The sequence below is a fragment of the Stegastes partitus genome, unplaced genomic scaffold, assembly GCF_000690725.1.
Source record: "Stegastes partitus isolate 25-593 unplaced genomic scaffold, Stegastes_partitus-1.0.2 Scaffold2078, whole genome shotgun sequence".
In the NCBI taxonomy this organism is placed as follows: Eukaryota; Metazoa; Chordata; class Actinopteri; family Pomacentridae; genus Stegastes; species Stegastes partitus.
Window position 1 is genome coordinate 22,940 of NW_007579809.1, and position 15,506 is coordinate 38,445.

Consider the following 15,506-nt stretch of genomic DNA (forward strand, 5'->3'; position numbering starts at 1 on the left):
CGTTTCCCTCACACCCTTCCATTTATGAATATTTGAAGCTTTACACATTGCAAATGTGTGATCGCATGTTTCTGATTAATCAACTGCAGAACTGAAGAGGGTATAGTATTGCATTGTGGGGTGGGAACACACAGCCACATATGCCTGAGAAGGTCAAGATGGGATTAGTTATTTGACACTTATAAAGCATGATAACTTGCTGGAATAAAATACAACCATGTGCACCAAGATGGAGATATTAATACCTAAAATGACGATTTTGGTCAGTATTCTTTCTGTCCAGTCATGCCATTGGTGTATTTTGAAATGGAACAAAGTGGTAGCTAGTAATCGGAGAAAAAATGGTAATATATTACAAATGTGATGCCCATCTGCTTTGTCACAATCGTGACAAAAAGCAGCTACTTTCTGGGACACCACACAGAATCAGAAAACAGAAAGTACTGCTTTTGTTCATAAAATATATCTGTAAAAAAAAAATCTCATTATTACACAATGAAGCATGGGACCACATGAATGTTTTAATACAACTTTTCCGATGCATATGTTGGTTTGTTTTCAATGTCAGAGAATCTAAATGTTCTAAACAGGAGACTGAAATATTTATTTAAGTTTCAACCGCTTTGATGATTTGAGTGACTGAGTTGAGGCTTCACATTTACACCTGACCAGTGGAGGAAAAGGTACTTCAATAAAAGTGAAAAATACCACTCTTTTACAGGTTAGTAAGCAAGTCCTGCATTTAAAGGGCTGCTTAAGTAAAAGTACAAAAGTATAAGCTTCAAAATATAGTTAACGTGCCAAAGATAAAACTACTCATAATGTAGAATACAGTGGATATAATTTCACTATAATATATTGGATAATAATTGATGCTGCGTCTGGTAAAAGAAGCAATTTGAGTTGAATTGTTTTAAATATTGTTGGATAGTTTGTGAATTTCTGCTTAAGCTAGAATAAGAATACAATTTATTTTTGAAGCACTTTTCAAAATGCAAGTTACAAAATGCTTCATGAGGCAGCTAAATAAAACATGCAAGTCATAAAATCATCAATTTAAAAGACGTGTATCGAAAGCATTACGGTATTGGAAAAGGTGAAAACATTCTGTAAAAAAATAAACGAAAAATGTAAAGTCAAATAAGATCAGTAAGGACTAGATAAGTATGTACCAGTATATATGGTGCTAAAAGGTCAGAGGTATGGCTGGAAGAGAGGCTTTAATACATCATCATTTATTTGTTGATCACACTTGGTCATATTAACGTAAATCTGCAGAACAACTAAAGACATCAAACACATTTAGTGAAGTAAAATGTACAATACATTTCCCTCTGAAATGTAATGGGAATGTATAAAGCAGCAATAACTGGAAATGAATTATCTCAAAACCATATTGAAAGCCAGCGATTGAGTAAATATACCGAGTTACATTCCATCATCAGCTGACTGTCATGTTGGACTGAACCAGTGAGCTTCCAGTTATGAGACGGAATGACTAACCAAATGGTGACCACATGTGCTTCATCATCTCTAATCTATGAAACCATAAAACATGTGAGAAAACAAGTAGAAACTGTGAGCTGTTTGGTCAGGGAGGCGTCCAGAACAGTCGAGAAGTTTACAGCGAGCAAACAGCTTTGATTAAGTGTACGTATGTGGACGATTATATATATAGTCAGCTTTTCTTTTTCCATAAAACATGATAAGAACACACAATGAGGTCCCTACTTCTACACATCATGTGTGAAAGCAAAAGGGTTTTGTTGTATCCTCTAAAGGCCCACTCAGGGTGTCACTCTGAGTGTTTTGCAGGTGCGAAGATATTTGCCTGATATGAAGCGAAGCCTAATGGGTTTGTCCTTTGAACTCATTTTGCATGCTGTAGAACTCACCCGGGGGGGACGACAGCATACGGTGACTCACTGCTGTCGTAATAGATTTGTGACAAAATAGATAAATTATTACCAGAATATTCATCTGAACACTTTTATCAGATGCTGTGGTTCTTGCTGCAGGTTTATCGTTTGTAGGATTTGTCATCTTTTTCTTATTAGTCATTGTGGAGTGATGTTGAAACTCCTTGACAACTGATACCACATTGTTATGTTTCAAACAGTGACGCAGTAACAAAAATGTTAACTTGAGGAGCTGGATTAATAAAACAACTCGTGATTCAGACTAAAACAAGGCTTCACCTTTCAGAGCAGCAGCTGAAACATCAGGGGTATTTTGCTGTCAAGGTATTTTATTTAAGAAAGAGGTTATTTAATCACTACAGTCATAAAAAAAAAAAACCCAACAACTCTGGTTTGCCGAGAGTGTATTTCAGCTGTCTGCTGACCTCTTTCATGTAATGTGTGATTGGTGAAGCAGTTCTGATTCAGTATTGATCATCAGCCTCCACATGATAATGTTGATGTCACGGAGGGATGAATCTGTTGGACCAAGAAAGAGCTATAGGCCTGTCAAAAGCAGGCTGAGTTGCAATTTTGTTTTCAATGTTTGGTCCGGTCCAACACTGTTTATACGTTTGGGAGGGGTGGTTATATTGTCCTAATCAATCAGTAATGATTCCAACCTGGCATCCGTGCAATTTACACTCAGTTCAGACGGAGAGATTGCAACTTCTAGGAGCAGTTTGTCTAAGAAAATATGCACATTTAGGAATTTTTACTTCTGCAACGCTGTGACAACCTGTAAGTTTGCTGTGTCTGATTCACGCTTGTCACCCTGTTTATTCACTGCACTACCTTGCATCTCGGAAAACAGCTGTCAGTGAGGACAACGCTGGACGGGTTTGAATCCCTGAAATTCAAACCATCGGGTACAGAGCACATGTCAAACTAACTCCATAAGCCAACTTCATTTGCTTCAAATAAAGTTTAAGGGTTGCCATCCTGGACTACAAGCTGATCCCATGACAGTTGCTATGTGGTTGTTCCAATACAAGTATACTAACATCAACCATGTAAGCGTTATGTCAACAGGAATAATGAAGGCTCTTTGCAACGTACAGTTCTGCCCTTTTGTGTTTCCCTTAGTCACTGTAATGTCGGAAAAACCTGTTCATTCCACCGTGTGTGACTGTACCGCGTATACGACACCGAGTCAGATTGGTAAAGGATAGGTTGACAGTTTTTAAAGCCCCGGTGCCCACATGAACTTTGAAATAGGTTTTCCTTGCTGTCGGTATTTCCCTTATCATACTGCTCAATAAAAAAATCACCGTTTCTAATATAATTTCAGGTGTGTCTGCCAAACCCTTTCAGAACAATCTTGTCGCCTTTTATTACTGTCATCCCACAGAACAGCATCTGAGGAAACACAAAGAGGGAGTTTTATATTTAAAAACTGCTCCCACGGACGATATAGTTTGTCTGGTGTCGAAGCTTCATGTTAACATTTTTGTTGTCCAGCATTGAAAACACATTAAGAAGGGACTTTTCAATCCATTGTAAACATGAGGAATGATTACACAAACAGTTTTTTTCCTGAAGCTGAAACTTTGCAGAACTATCCTTTAAACACAAAACTCATTCCGATATCTTGGGTTTTGATCTCTGGGATCGCCGCTAGAATTTAACAATCACTGTGAATATCGAGGCTGTTTTTATTGTCTCCCAAGATAGAAAACTGGTCCAGCAGCTGGCGTCTACTTGTTAAAGGGGGTTACAGTGAAACTAGACACAGGGGCCCTCTGAAAGAAAAGGCTGTGATTAGGTAAAACATTCAGGAGCCACCTGCAGGCCCTTATCATTTTGCTGAATTTGCTTCATTGGTGGATGCTGACTAAAAGCGATCCTGTTGGGTTTCAGGAGAGGAGTGGGGCCTTGATGCCCTGTTTAGCCCAGTTAACAATTCTCCTTGAGTTGCACTGAGTTAAGTGGGACAATGTGACACTCATACACACACACAGTGATGCAGCGATGTGCCCTGGAAGGTGCAGGTCTAACCATCAGAAGCAATTTGTGTCTCATAACTCAGGACAGGTATGATGCAACTCTCGGATTGTCTTTACCCTCAGGCACTTGTGTAAGTCCTCGTGGTTTCTCTGTAAGAGACTGGAAGTTGCAGTCCGCACACAGAGAGCCACTACAAGACCGGGCTCGGAGATTTGATTTCAAATCCGTACAAATTTTCTTGAACCACCGAGCAGTTCACCTGAGGCAAACATTTCTGAAAACGAACGTAACGTCTTGTAACGAAACCCTCCTCAATTCCCGATATTATCTTTAACTTCGCGTCAGCTGTTCTGCTATCGCTTCGATCTCTGATAACAGCGTGTTCTATTCTGAGAATATTGCGAAGGGGGTTGATTTTGGAGGGGAGTTTGCAATATGTGTGTGCTTAAAGTGTGTCTGTGTCTATCTGGGCTCCCCGTGGTCATTCTATTGGTCTTCTGAGTGGGTGGTCTGTTCCAAGAGAGGAGCACTGGAAACATTATACCAACATACACACACATGCAAACACACACACACACACACACACACGCTTAGACACACACAAAGGGAAACTGGGAATCACACCAACGCAGCACAGCGGAGGGTGGAGCAGGCAGGAGCCTTCTTCCAGATGTGTGACATTAATTTAGTTGATCCAAAACATGAACCGGTAGCTCCCACTCACTCATCACCACTGTGTGTGTCTGTGTGTGTGTGACATTTATTCTAGTTTTTTAATAATCACATACTCAGTAAGCACCTGCAACCCCACATTTTCATATGTTCTGTGTAATCTGAAGGCTTGGCAAGAGACAGAATTGATATTTTTCTTTTTTTAAAAAAACGGTGAAATAAAATTTCTCCTCCTGAGTTCAAGGTGGAGGAAAAGATGGAGCACTTAACGGGAGAAGAGGTGCATGATTCAAAAGGAGGAAAAAGCCGAGGAGTGGAGCAGGTTATGAGAACAGTCTCCACTCTGACCCGCAGAGCAGCGCCCCTGGACTTTCATACAATACTTTCCACCGGGGAGGAGAAGGGGGATACGGTGCATGGAAAGACAAAGAGCAGAAAAGGAAAAGAAAAAAAAAACGAGAGAGAAAAAATGAAATTAAATAAGAAGCGCGGAGGAGGAGGAGAAAGGAGAGGAGATGTAGGAGGACGGAAGTGGTTGATTGGTTCCCCCCAGAGATCCTTTTGTTTAGATTGTTCTGCATTTCACTTCTCTCACTCTCTCCCCTTCCACCTCCCTCTTCTCTGACATCTGAGGTAGATTACAACAGAGACCCCGGGTCACATTTATGACTTAAACCAAGAACATATGGTGTGTGTGTGTGCGTGTTTGTACGTCCATTTCGATGCAGTGGGATTCCCCTCCGGTCCCCGAGTGGTGGTCAGATTTATTTTCTTGTCCATTGTCTCTTGCTGGGATATCAAAGGACTATTGTTTGTTGATCAGCAAGGGTGCTGCAGGTTACTTGCAGGTCCCGGACGAGAGCAGCGCTTCGCCTCTCCTCCACATCTTCTTATCTCCTTCTGCTCCAGCTAAAATTTTTAAAGCATGTCGGGCCCCACCGCAGAAAAATCCCAGACACAAGAGGATCAGCGCTTCCACAAAAACCTTGTTTAGATTTGAAGAGATTAAGTGCGGTTATGTCTCGTTTGTTTTATTCAGGCCCTGACGAGGCTTGTTGTTAACGTCCCACAGGCTCCCAATTCGAACGGCGTGGCTTGGCTTTGATATAAAACTCTTAACCGTTACCACACATTTGCATGGCTGTCACACAGATAAGCAGGTAAAATAAAGTGAAACCTCATTAATTCCAGCACAAGAGCACATCTGTAAAAGTGTCAGTTGACTTTATTAGCATCGGCTTCACTCAGTTGAAGAAAAACAACTTTTGTCTTTGGAACGTTTACCATGGAAGAAAAAAAAAAAACAACAAAAACAAAAAGGATCTACAAAATAAGTTGTTGGAAGGACAATATATAAAACAATGGCATCAAAATAGATTTGACAAGAAAACAAAACCAAAGAAAAAAAAAATAAAGGCTCAAATATTTTTGGGATGCGGGGCATTTTCCTCTTTTTTTCTTTTTTCTTTCTTTGCCCTGTCGTTTACAAAATAATAACAAAAGAGGAAAATAAACAAAAAAAATATGTATTTACAGTGCATATATTTACATTAAGGCATTTTTTTTGCTGGGGAGAAAGACGGTTGATCTGATACAACCCCCACTTCTACACAATTAAATAAATAGTCAGATTTACCATGATACATTACAGTGCTATATTATCTTTATGCTACCTGCAGTGAATGAACAAATACAGTTATAGGTGAAGGCTGAATTACACCATCAAATGGACGTTCGGGGTATTAAAGGAAAGGTTCACGCTGTTTCCGAAACACTCACGTCCATATGTACATTAAAAGAGTTTGTGTGCCTATAGAGTGATTTTAAATTCAAGTGATGAGGGACAAAAAATCCATGTTCTGTGGGAAAAAAAACAACAACTTCTAAACTTCAACCAAGGTTGCTGTGATAATAAAACCACATGGATATCTTCCAAAAGTGAAGTGAACCTGTCCTTTAACAAAAAAAAAAACACACGTCCATGTTTGATTGAGCCGAGTAAACTGTGTACAGAGTCAGAGAGTTGGAAACCCCTCAGAGAATGGACTGTCACTTTAGTTAATAAGAAAAAAAAAAAATTCTACACGATGTCCGTGAAGTGGCCGGAGCCGAGCTGTTACCGTGATATTTTTTTTTCTTCTTTTTTCTCAACGTGAGTCTAGAGATTTCAGTAGATTAAGAAATAAAAACAGCACCATGTGTGTGTTTAACCGTCTACGCTGATCACAGCTCTGCTACCACACAACGAAAACACATGAACCAGAGAAGGAGGCACTTAATAAGGTGTTGACGACGACGACGGCGGCGGCGATGCTTTGGTTCAAAGAAAAAAAAAATAAAAAATCGAGATGTACCGTAGCAGTATTCTGAAAAGTTCACATGTGTGCATCAAATACGGTCTGTTTTTTTTTTTAACATGAATGAATTCTAGGATATCTATGGGTTCTGCTTACATTTCTGTGGTTGGAAAGCCATCAAAGGACAACCTGAATAATTCATCGCCTAATTGCTGCTCTTTAGCATCCATCCACCTCCCTTTGTTTCTCCTCAGACCTCCTCTCTCTAAAATCAAAAATCTTTCTCTCTCTCTCCATCTCCACCCCTCTCTCGTTGTTTTTTTTTTTTTTTCCCCTCCCTGCTCTATCTTCCCTTTGTCTCTCCAGAGTATAAATGCCTTCAATTTTTAATATCTGAACAGCAGTGATTTGTGTGGCGAGATCCAGTCCAGTAGTGATAATGATCGCTCCAGTGGTGAATGAGATACGTGGGCCCGTAAAAAGGCTGAGATTTAGATTCCCAATTTTAGTGCAAACCTAAGGATTTGGTAAAAAAAAATCTGGATTTTCCAGTTATATAAACAAAACAAACAAACCAATGAGTAAACAAAGATTTGGCTTGACTAGTTTTGCAAACAAAAGCTTCTCCTGTATAAAAAAAAAATGAAGTCAGTTCTACATATGTTAGAATAAAGACAAAAGATGTTGTTTTTATTCCAGTCACACAAGAGTCCAAATGGACTGGAAACACATTTTGAAGCTACCATTTATTTTTTTTGTTCTTTTTTGTTCTTCTTGTTCAAAGAAATCTTAACCTGGAGGTACCAGGAACTTTTTCTGGTCACTATATTCCTACTTTACAACCTCCATATTGTCCCCCCATGTGGGTTAAGAGCGACACGTTTGTTCGGCTACCGTTCGGCACCAGGAGGAGCCGCTCAGCGACGGGCAGCTTCTAAACGTTGTACTTGCGGGAGACGGAGTGAGTGCTTTATGTGTGACAAGATAGTGCTTGTATACGTCTGCGGCGATGTGTGCAAATGGCGCTAGTTCTGGTGTCTCTTCATGTGCAGGGCGAGGTGGTCGGACCGGGAGAAGGAGCGCGAGCAGACGGCGCACTGGAAGGGTTTGGCGCCCGTGTGTTTCCGGTAGTGGCGGGTCAGCTCGTCCGAACGAGCGAAGCGCCAGTCGCAGCTGTCCCACGTACACCTGTACGGCTTCTCACCTGCGGGACGAAGACAAAACAGCGTCAGCAAACAGTAGTGCGGAGCTGCAATTCTTGCTCAATCACATGACAGAGTGGAGTTGTGTCAATACCCGAGTGCTGATAGTGCTAAGGACGCTGATTACCATGAAAAAAAACGTAGGCTAATGCCCTGACTTAGATGATTCATGCAGTTGGGCGGAGGAACTGGGAAAACAAGCTCTACTGACAACTCCAGTCGTCCAACAACAAATACAGTCATAACACTGTCACACACAGGCATTCATCAAGCGCTGAAACACCTATGCTGCACAAGTTTCTCACGGCGACTGATCTGTATTGTCTGCCTTCGCTTCTGGGCATTTTACTTTGATGGATGTGACGTGTTTGTCTGTCACTCTTTCATTCCAGCTGCAGCCTCGGGCGCTTTGTGAAACCTAGCGTGACCTCTCGCCTTCAGGGCCACGGCCTTGCAGGTCTCGGGCCGGCGACTCGGCCACCGGTCCAATCCCACCGGGGGGCCTTGAGGAACTGATCTTTTGTGGTCTATCTGTGCGTCGACCAAATGCAAATTACAGAGGAGGTGAGGGGGAATTTCATTTGTGGCACCTGGATTTAACGACGCCATTCTAAAAATGAAACTGTACAAGTACATTAAACTTCAAAGGCAAGACCTTACAGGAACCACAGTGACATAACTGGTACATATTCCATGGTTCTTTGTGGACGCTTAAAAATGTCAACTATGGAAAGAACCTGAGTCTTTCTTAGCTGCTGTAGATTCAATTTAGTTGTATTCGTATAGCAGCAGATGACAACAGAAGTCATCTCAGGGCACTTCACATAGTCACGCTAAGAACTTATATTATAGAGAGAACCCCAAGAAATCAGCATTTAGTGATAGTGGGAGGAAAAAAAACACCCTTTTTAAAACCTCCAGCAGAACCAGGATCAGTGAGGGCGACCATCTGCCTCCACTGGTTAGGGTGAGGGTAAAGATCCCCCCTTTTAGCTTCATCTTTCTTTGGTTTTGCTCATTTTTTGTTGCATTTTAGAAGATAAATAAGATCAAATCCCACTCTAATGAACACTTTCTATTTTCTTTTCCATATAACTGATGAAAAGTGACTGTCAGCGATTGTGTTCTCAGAGATAACCACAGTGAGATCTGAAACAGAAACCGTGATTTCTATTTGAATGTTGCTTCTTCTTCTTCTCCCCCTCCTTGCCTTGAACATGTCTTTACATATTCAGAATGATCAAGACGTGAAATGGTCCCCATTACCCAGCTTCTACTGGCTTGAAAGAAATTAGCTTATTGGGTTTGAAAAGGATGAAGCTAATAATAATAATGATTGGAAAAATTTTCAACATATAACTCTGTTCACCTCCAATTAATTAGAGCAGTCGCACGAGAGAGATTTAATAAAACACGCAAAGTGCGCCTTTGTCATCTAGGTGAGCTTTAAACAAGCACAGCAGCGTTGTTAAAACAGCCACAGCAAACCTGTTGCCGAATTAACCGCAGCGTCGCCAAACTTAGAAACACACACACACACACACACACACACACACACACACACCTGAAACTGAACACAATGAGGAGAGACAATGAAAAGACGGTGAGAGAAAAAACAACAATAGAGCGAAGTGAGCGTTCACTTCTCACAATACACCCACAAACGCATCCATACATACACACACACACACACACACACACACACACACACACACACAAATAGACACAGTAACAATCAGGGTAATGGATGTTGATGGAGATTAGAGTGGGAACTCCCACTGGGACCCAAACGCATTAGGAATCATCTCATACAGATTACTGACAGGTGTGTGCTGAAGTGTCTGTGTGTGTGTGTGAGTGAGTGTGTGTGTGTGAGTGGGTAAGTGTGCATTCAAGCAGCTGAATCAGAGAAACAGAATGAGTAACAGGCAGTGGGGAGGTGGTGGGGGGTTCCAGGGAGGGTTGAAGGTGGGAGGATGGCACAAAAAAAAAGCAGAGTAGAGGATGATTAGACGAAATGAAAGGAGTAGAAAAAAGGAGGAAAATAACTAAGCAAGGCTGTCAAAAGCAGGAAGGATAAGCAGTTGCTGCTACACAACTTCTTTTACATGTCGTGCTCTCATCTTGCGGTCTGTAATAACTGCAATAACCACAATCAGCCTGCAGCACGAATGACGCCAGATCTAATTGTCTTGTCATGTTCCCAATGCTAAAATGCGAGGCACGCACACCCACACCGATGTTCTGAACAAGGAGCTCAGATTCACAAACAGAACACATTCTGGGTAAGAGCGAGTTGAGTGTGTGTCCAGATGAGTGAGGAATGCGTAGATATCAACAGAAGCCATGTTTTGTTAGCTGGAGTGAGGTGGGGCCCAACACCTAAGCACTTGTTTGTTGACTTTTTTCTCATCCAAAACCAATACCCGAAACGTAAATGTGCAACAAGCATGTACACGGAATAAAACCAGAGAATTAAACTGAAAGTCCGCACGGTGTTGATTAAAGCGGAGGGATCAGAAAACGAGACGAGCAAGATGTTTGGATCCGCGCAGGAACATTTTGAGTATATTTATAGCGGCAAACAAGTCAAACTAGTGTCGGTAGAAGCGTATTGAAGCATTCGAACAATTTCCGAACGGGCAAAGGAATCCTGGGAAAGACGGCACCACACGTCTCGCGCCCACCGCATAGTCTGAGAGTCATCCCCTGGCAGAAGTGTGTCACTTCCACCTGTTTTGATGGAATAGTATATTGGGCAGAGGATGGGAATGGGGTAGGATACTTTTACACACACATGCCAAGAACACAACACTCTGCCTAGCAACATGGTGCCAGTGCAGATACTGAAACACGAGTCCTGTGGGCAGCGTGGCTCTTTTGACGGGTCTTTTTTTTTTTTAAAAAGCGGGCATTAATTAGAGGAACACCTTACCCGTGTGAGTCCTGAGGTGGGCTTTCAGATGGGACGACTTGGTGTAGACCTTCTTGCAGCCTAACGACAGACAGACAGATAAACACAAACAGACGGCTTAATCCAAATAATTCACATGTGTCAGATATGTATTTAGCCAATAAGCCGAGCTGTGGTATGCGAGATATTTGGACTAATGAAGAACAGAAGCAGTCTGGAATGAAATATAGTAAATGTTTGTTTTTGTGGAAACTCAAAAAAGTGGTATCCTGTTCATCGAAACGTGTTAAAAAAGCAGTCGGATTTGGTATCATTCAACCGCAAGCCACTAATTGCACAGAATCCTGCTCGTCAGTCTGACGTTAAAAGTTAAGATAGTTTCGACAGTTTGCTCGTGATATTTCACACAGTGTCAAAAAGGTCATTAGGGTTTTTTTTTTCTTCTTTTAAGACGTTCTTCAGATTTGTTATGACTTTAAATAAGGAAATGATAGAATTTCATGTATTGCCAGGATTAAACTGTGAGCAGCTGCAGCAGTGTGACTAATATACACTTGGGTGAAATGTGAATCTGTGGATATGATGGATCTGCTTCATCTGACTTTAAAGAAGTTAGACGTGCGCTAACATGCTGCGGGAGTCTCTGCTTAAGCCTATTTTACATGCTGCCACAGGCTAGTTGACATTACATGTCCTACAAGTAGCTGCACATCATGCAGCTACAGCGTGTGTGTGTGTGTGTGTGTGTGCGAGTGTGTGTGTGTTCAAGCCAGTTAAAAAAATAAATACTTTAATCGGAGCGAGCGATCTCAAAGGTAACTGTATGCAAATGTGTGTGTGGGAAAAAAAGATCAAATGACTCCAGGAGAACATCTATCAACCCCACACACACACACATACACACACAGACACACACACACGGAGACAGGTTCATTCCACAATCATACCAGCGATGACTTTAAAGCCACAACATTGTGTGAGAGCTCGCGGTTCAGAGTGCCACGGCTGCATGAGGTGCCATAATAAATGCAAAGTACTTTTTAGCCAGATAGCTAATTGAAAGGCAGAGACGGACTGCATGGCCAAAATATTCTAATTTCAGTACAGCATGTTCTGTGCCGTGGCTGTAGCACACATCGTGACCCGGAGGCCTGGGGGAAGTCATTCAGAGCGCAACATATAATTTCCCAAAAATGCACGGGTGTCTTAAAATAAAGCTGGTTTTCATAAAGCTGACCTTTGTGAGTGACCAGACAATCACCTGACCACAGTTCAGTGAGAAAAAAAAATAAAACAAACACAACTACGGTGACGGCACACAGTGAGCACACACAGCGGGAGACGTGTGGTAATCTTCTAACCTGGGTAATCACAGTGGTGGATCCGTCGTTTCTCTAAGTCCGGGTTGTTCCTCCGGTTGTAGCGGACAGGCACGGCGTTCTGTGCTGGGGTCGGGGTTGTTGCGGGTGCTTGGGGAAGGACTGCCGGTTGGCCTGGGACCGACGTGGGACCTGCAGTGTGGGGCAACGCTAAGCTGCCTGGTCCCGGGCCGGGTCCGAGTCCAGGGGTGCTACCTGCCAGCTTGGAGGCAATAGTGGCTGCATATGAGGGAGGAGGGGACATGGTGTGGAGCAGCTCCTTCTGCCTGTCGGGGCTGCCGGGCTCCGAGCTCGGCGGAGAGGGCGGCAGGTATGGCGCCTGCTGCTGGAGGAAGTGAGGGCGCGCCTGAGAGTGAGGATGCGTGTAGACCCCACCGGCCAGGCCGCGGTAGGCAGACTTGGCAGTTTGCTCTTGTTGAGATGCCGAAGACGCTACTGGCAAATCGTGGAAAGGCGAGTGGATTGCGGTCGTGGAAGTGTGTTGTATCTGCTGCTGTTGATGGTGGTGATGCTGATGCTGGGCCTCCATGCCATTGCCGTGGTGATGATCCAAGCCGGAGTTTAGGAGCTGAAACAGCGAGCCGCCGTTGTCGTGGTGGTGGAGGGCGTGCTGCTCGAACTGCGGCGACATTTCCTGTTTGACAAACACTTCTGGCACCGAGTCGCCGCCGCGGCCGCCTCCCGACTGGTTGAAAACACTGGTGAAGTCCGGTAACCCTGTTAACGACATGTTTATGGCTGAGGTTTCCATGGCGATGCTGCCAGGGCCGTGCCCAGATGTGCTGCAGCTACTCGTGGGCGTAGAGTTGGGGCAGTGAGGCTCTAGGTTGGGGGAGAAACACGAGGAGGCGGATTCTGTTTTGATGTGGGGGAGACCTGCGTGGTTCTGGTGCTGAGGGGGCCGCGCTTGCTGGGAGAAGCCCATCCTCAGGTAGGCGACGTCGGGGAGGTAAAGATTCATGTTGAGGGTGTAGGGAGCCCCGGTGAGATCATCGGTGAAGAAGTGATCCACGGCAGACGTGCTGTCTCTGTGCGACTTCTGCTGGCTGTCTGCAGGAGGCGGAAGGTGGAGAGGCTGAGGCGAGAGGTACCGGTCCATCTCACACTTGGCCTGTGCACGGAAAAGTTAGAAAAAGACCAGTTTAGGAACAGAAAAGTGAAGCAAAGTTGGATTACATGAAATGCACCCCGCTCTGACTCCCCTTCGTGCTTCTCATGAGCAAGCACGAAACTATTCCGGAGCACTATTTTGAGAAGACAAAGGTTTGATAGGGGAGTCACTGCTGAAACATTTATCAAGTAGTCATCAATAGGCGGTTGCCACATTCCCTTTCTGCCTGCAAGGCTGAACTCAAAAACCTGCCAGCTGTGAGGCCAACGGTCCAGGATCAGATGTTCTGGTGTAAATAGAGAACCTAATACGTGCTCTCATGCAAACACGAGGAAATCTGCACATGGGCGCTTGTGATAAGACTTAAAAGAAGCAGCCCGATCAAACCGGGAGCGAACAACTCATGCCTAATTCATTTTATTGTCCAACTCCTGCGAATCTGGAGGTAAAAGTTGGAGGAGCCCTGCAGCAGAGGATGAAACAGCAACATGAAAGGGAATGGGGAAACACCCATGCCTCCCTGTCCGCTGCAGCAGCAGCAGCAACAGCAGCAGCAGCAACAGCAGCAGCAGTCTGGGGATGGGCTGCTATTTGAGGCTCCTGATCCTACCAGCTGTTATATAGACCTCTCACTGCTGCTGCACAAGTTTGCTGCTAACCGGGGAAGAGAGAAGGGGGGTGAAGCAGGGAGAGAGGGAGGGAGGGAGGGAGGACAGAGTTGCCGGGACCTTTTCTAGTCCGAAGTCAGTTGTTGTCAGCGTGGTATGATGGTGAGAGTGGACGCCAAGAAGAGATCCAACAACTGGTGGCCAACTGGCTGCTACAGAAAACATGCAGTGAATGCGTTTGCAGGCGGATCAGCTCGACTACGCGTCCAGCTGGTCGCAGTCTGCTCGCTTATTACCGAAAATAGTGCAAAAAAACAAAAGTGATGATTAAGGGGGTCGATAGGAGGAGGAGGAGGAGGAGGAGAGGGGGAAATCTGGAGGCCAGCAAAAAAAAAAAAAAATCAAGCAGGGTTTACAACCAATCTGCCACGCCCATTCAAAGAAACACATCACTAAAAATGTGTGATTTCTAGCCGGGGTTTACCTGCGTGTAGTCACTTTGTCCGCTCTTGTCCGCGTCGGGGATCTTGCAGTCCAAGCCGAACAGCGCCGAGTCCTCCAGGGGGAATCCGGCGGCCAGAGTCGCCTTCTGCAGCGGGTAGAAGGGGTCCTCCTGCACGCCGCCGCTCATCGTGAGTGTTGCGGCCATGAAGCTCCGACGCAGCGCCGCAAATGATCGCTCGTCGGTTGTTTATGCAAAAAATAAAATAAAAAATAAAAAAAAAAATAAAAAAAGAGGGGAGGATGCTACAGAGAGAGGAGCGGAGCCGACGAGGTGTAGTGTGGTGGAGCGATTAAAGTGTGCCTGTCGGCTACATCTCCTTCCACTTGTTTCATCCCTCCCGGCCCACAGACAGTTTTCTATCTCCCGTCGTAGGGCGGAGCGGGCTCAGTGTAAATACAGAGCGACGCGCCGCCCACCGAACCTTTAAAGCGCTTTGATCATTCATTCACTGGCCACCGCCCTACGCTCCATCCAAACACATTAACAACACTGTCGTAAAGCGTGCAGGACCGGCCAGACCGCAGCACAGCGCGCTGAAGGTTACACTCGGGCACCAGCCTGCTTAAGCGTTTTTTTTTTTTCTTTCCCCCTCTTCCTTTTTTATTTGTTGTTTTTGTTTTGGTGTTTAAATTTGAAAAAACAATGCATGAATCTGGAATTTGCTCCAATAGGAAGAAAGCATAAAAATAAATAAATAAATAAATAAAATCCTCATATATTGAATTATATGCATGTGTAATCCAGCCTCTAAAGTCAGCCTTAATCTAATCCAATTATCTACAAGATCTACTATTACATCATCATTTCTGATTTGAATATGCTTTGTGTTAATAATTACACTTAAGCAACTGTGATAATTATTATTAATACTGTAATAATTAGCAAGATAAATGTACTGGAGCAGAAGTATTAA

General features: G+C 43.8%; 1 protein-coding gene across 1 annotated transcript; it reads right to left on the minus strand.

The window, feature by feature from the left end:
* Positions 1 to 5,780: 5,780 nt before the first annotated feature.
* On the minus strand, positions 5,781 to 14,938 carry klf5a (Kruppel like factor 5a). Its single transcript, XM_008303836.1, has 4 exons — positions 14,573 to 14,938; positions 12,352 to 13,480; positions 11,012 to 11,071; positions 5,781 to 8,078 (listed from the first exon to the last, which is right to left on the minus strand). The coding sequence occupies exons 1-4, from the start codon at positions 14,735 to 14,737 to the stop codon at positions 7,900 to 7,902; spliced, it is 1,533 nt and encodes a 510-aa protein (XP_008302058.1). The 5' UTR covers positions 14,738 to 14,938; the 3' UTR covers positions 5,781 to 7,899.
* Between the last annotated feature and the right edge of the window lie 568 nt (positions 14,939 to 15,506).

Coding starts and splice junctions, on each gene's coding strand:
- klf5a (XM_008303836.1), bottom strand. CDS start 14,737: ATGGCCGCAACACTCACGATGAGCGGCGGCGTGCAGGAGGACCCCTTC. Junction 13,481..14,572: donor GACAAAGTGACTACACGCAG/GTAAACCCCGGC, acceptor TTCCGTGCACAG/GCCAAGTGTGAGATGGACCG. Junction 11,072..12,351: donor CCACCACTGTGATTACCCAG/GTTAGAAGATTA, acceptor GTCTGTCGTTAG/GCTGCAAGAAGGTCTACACC.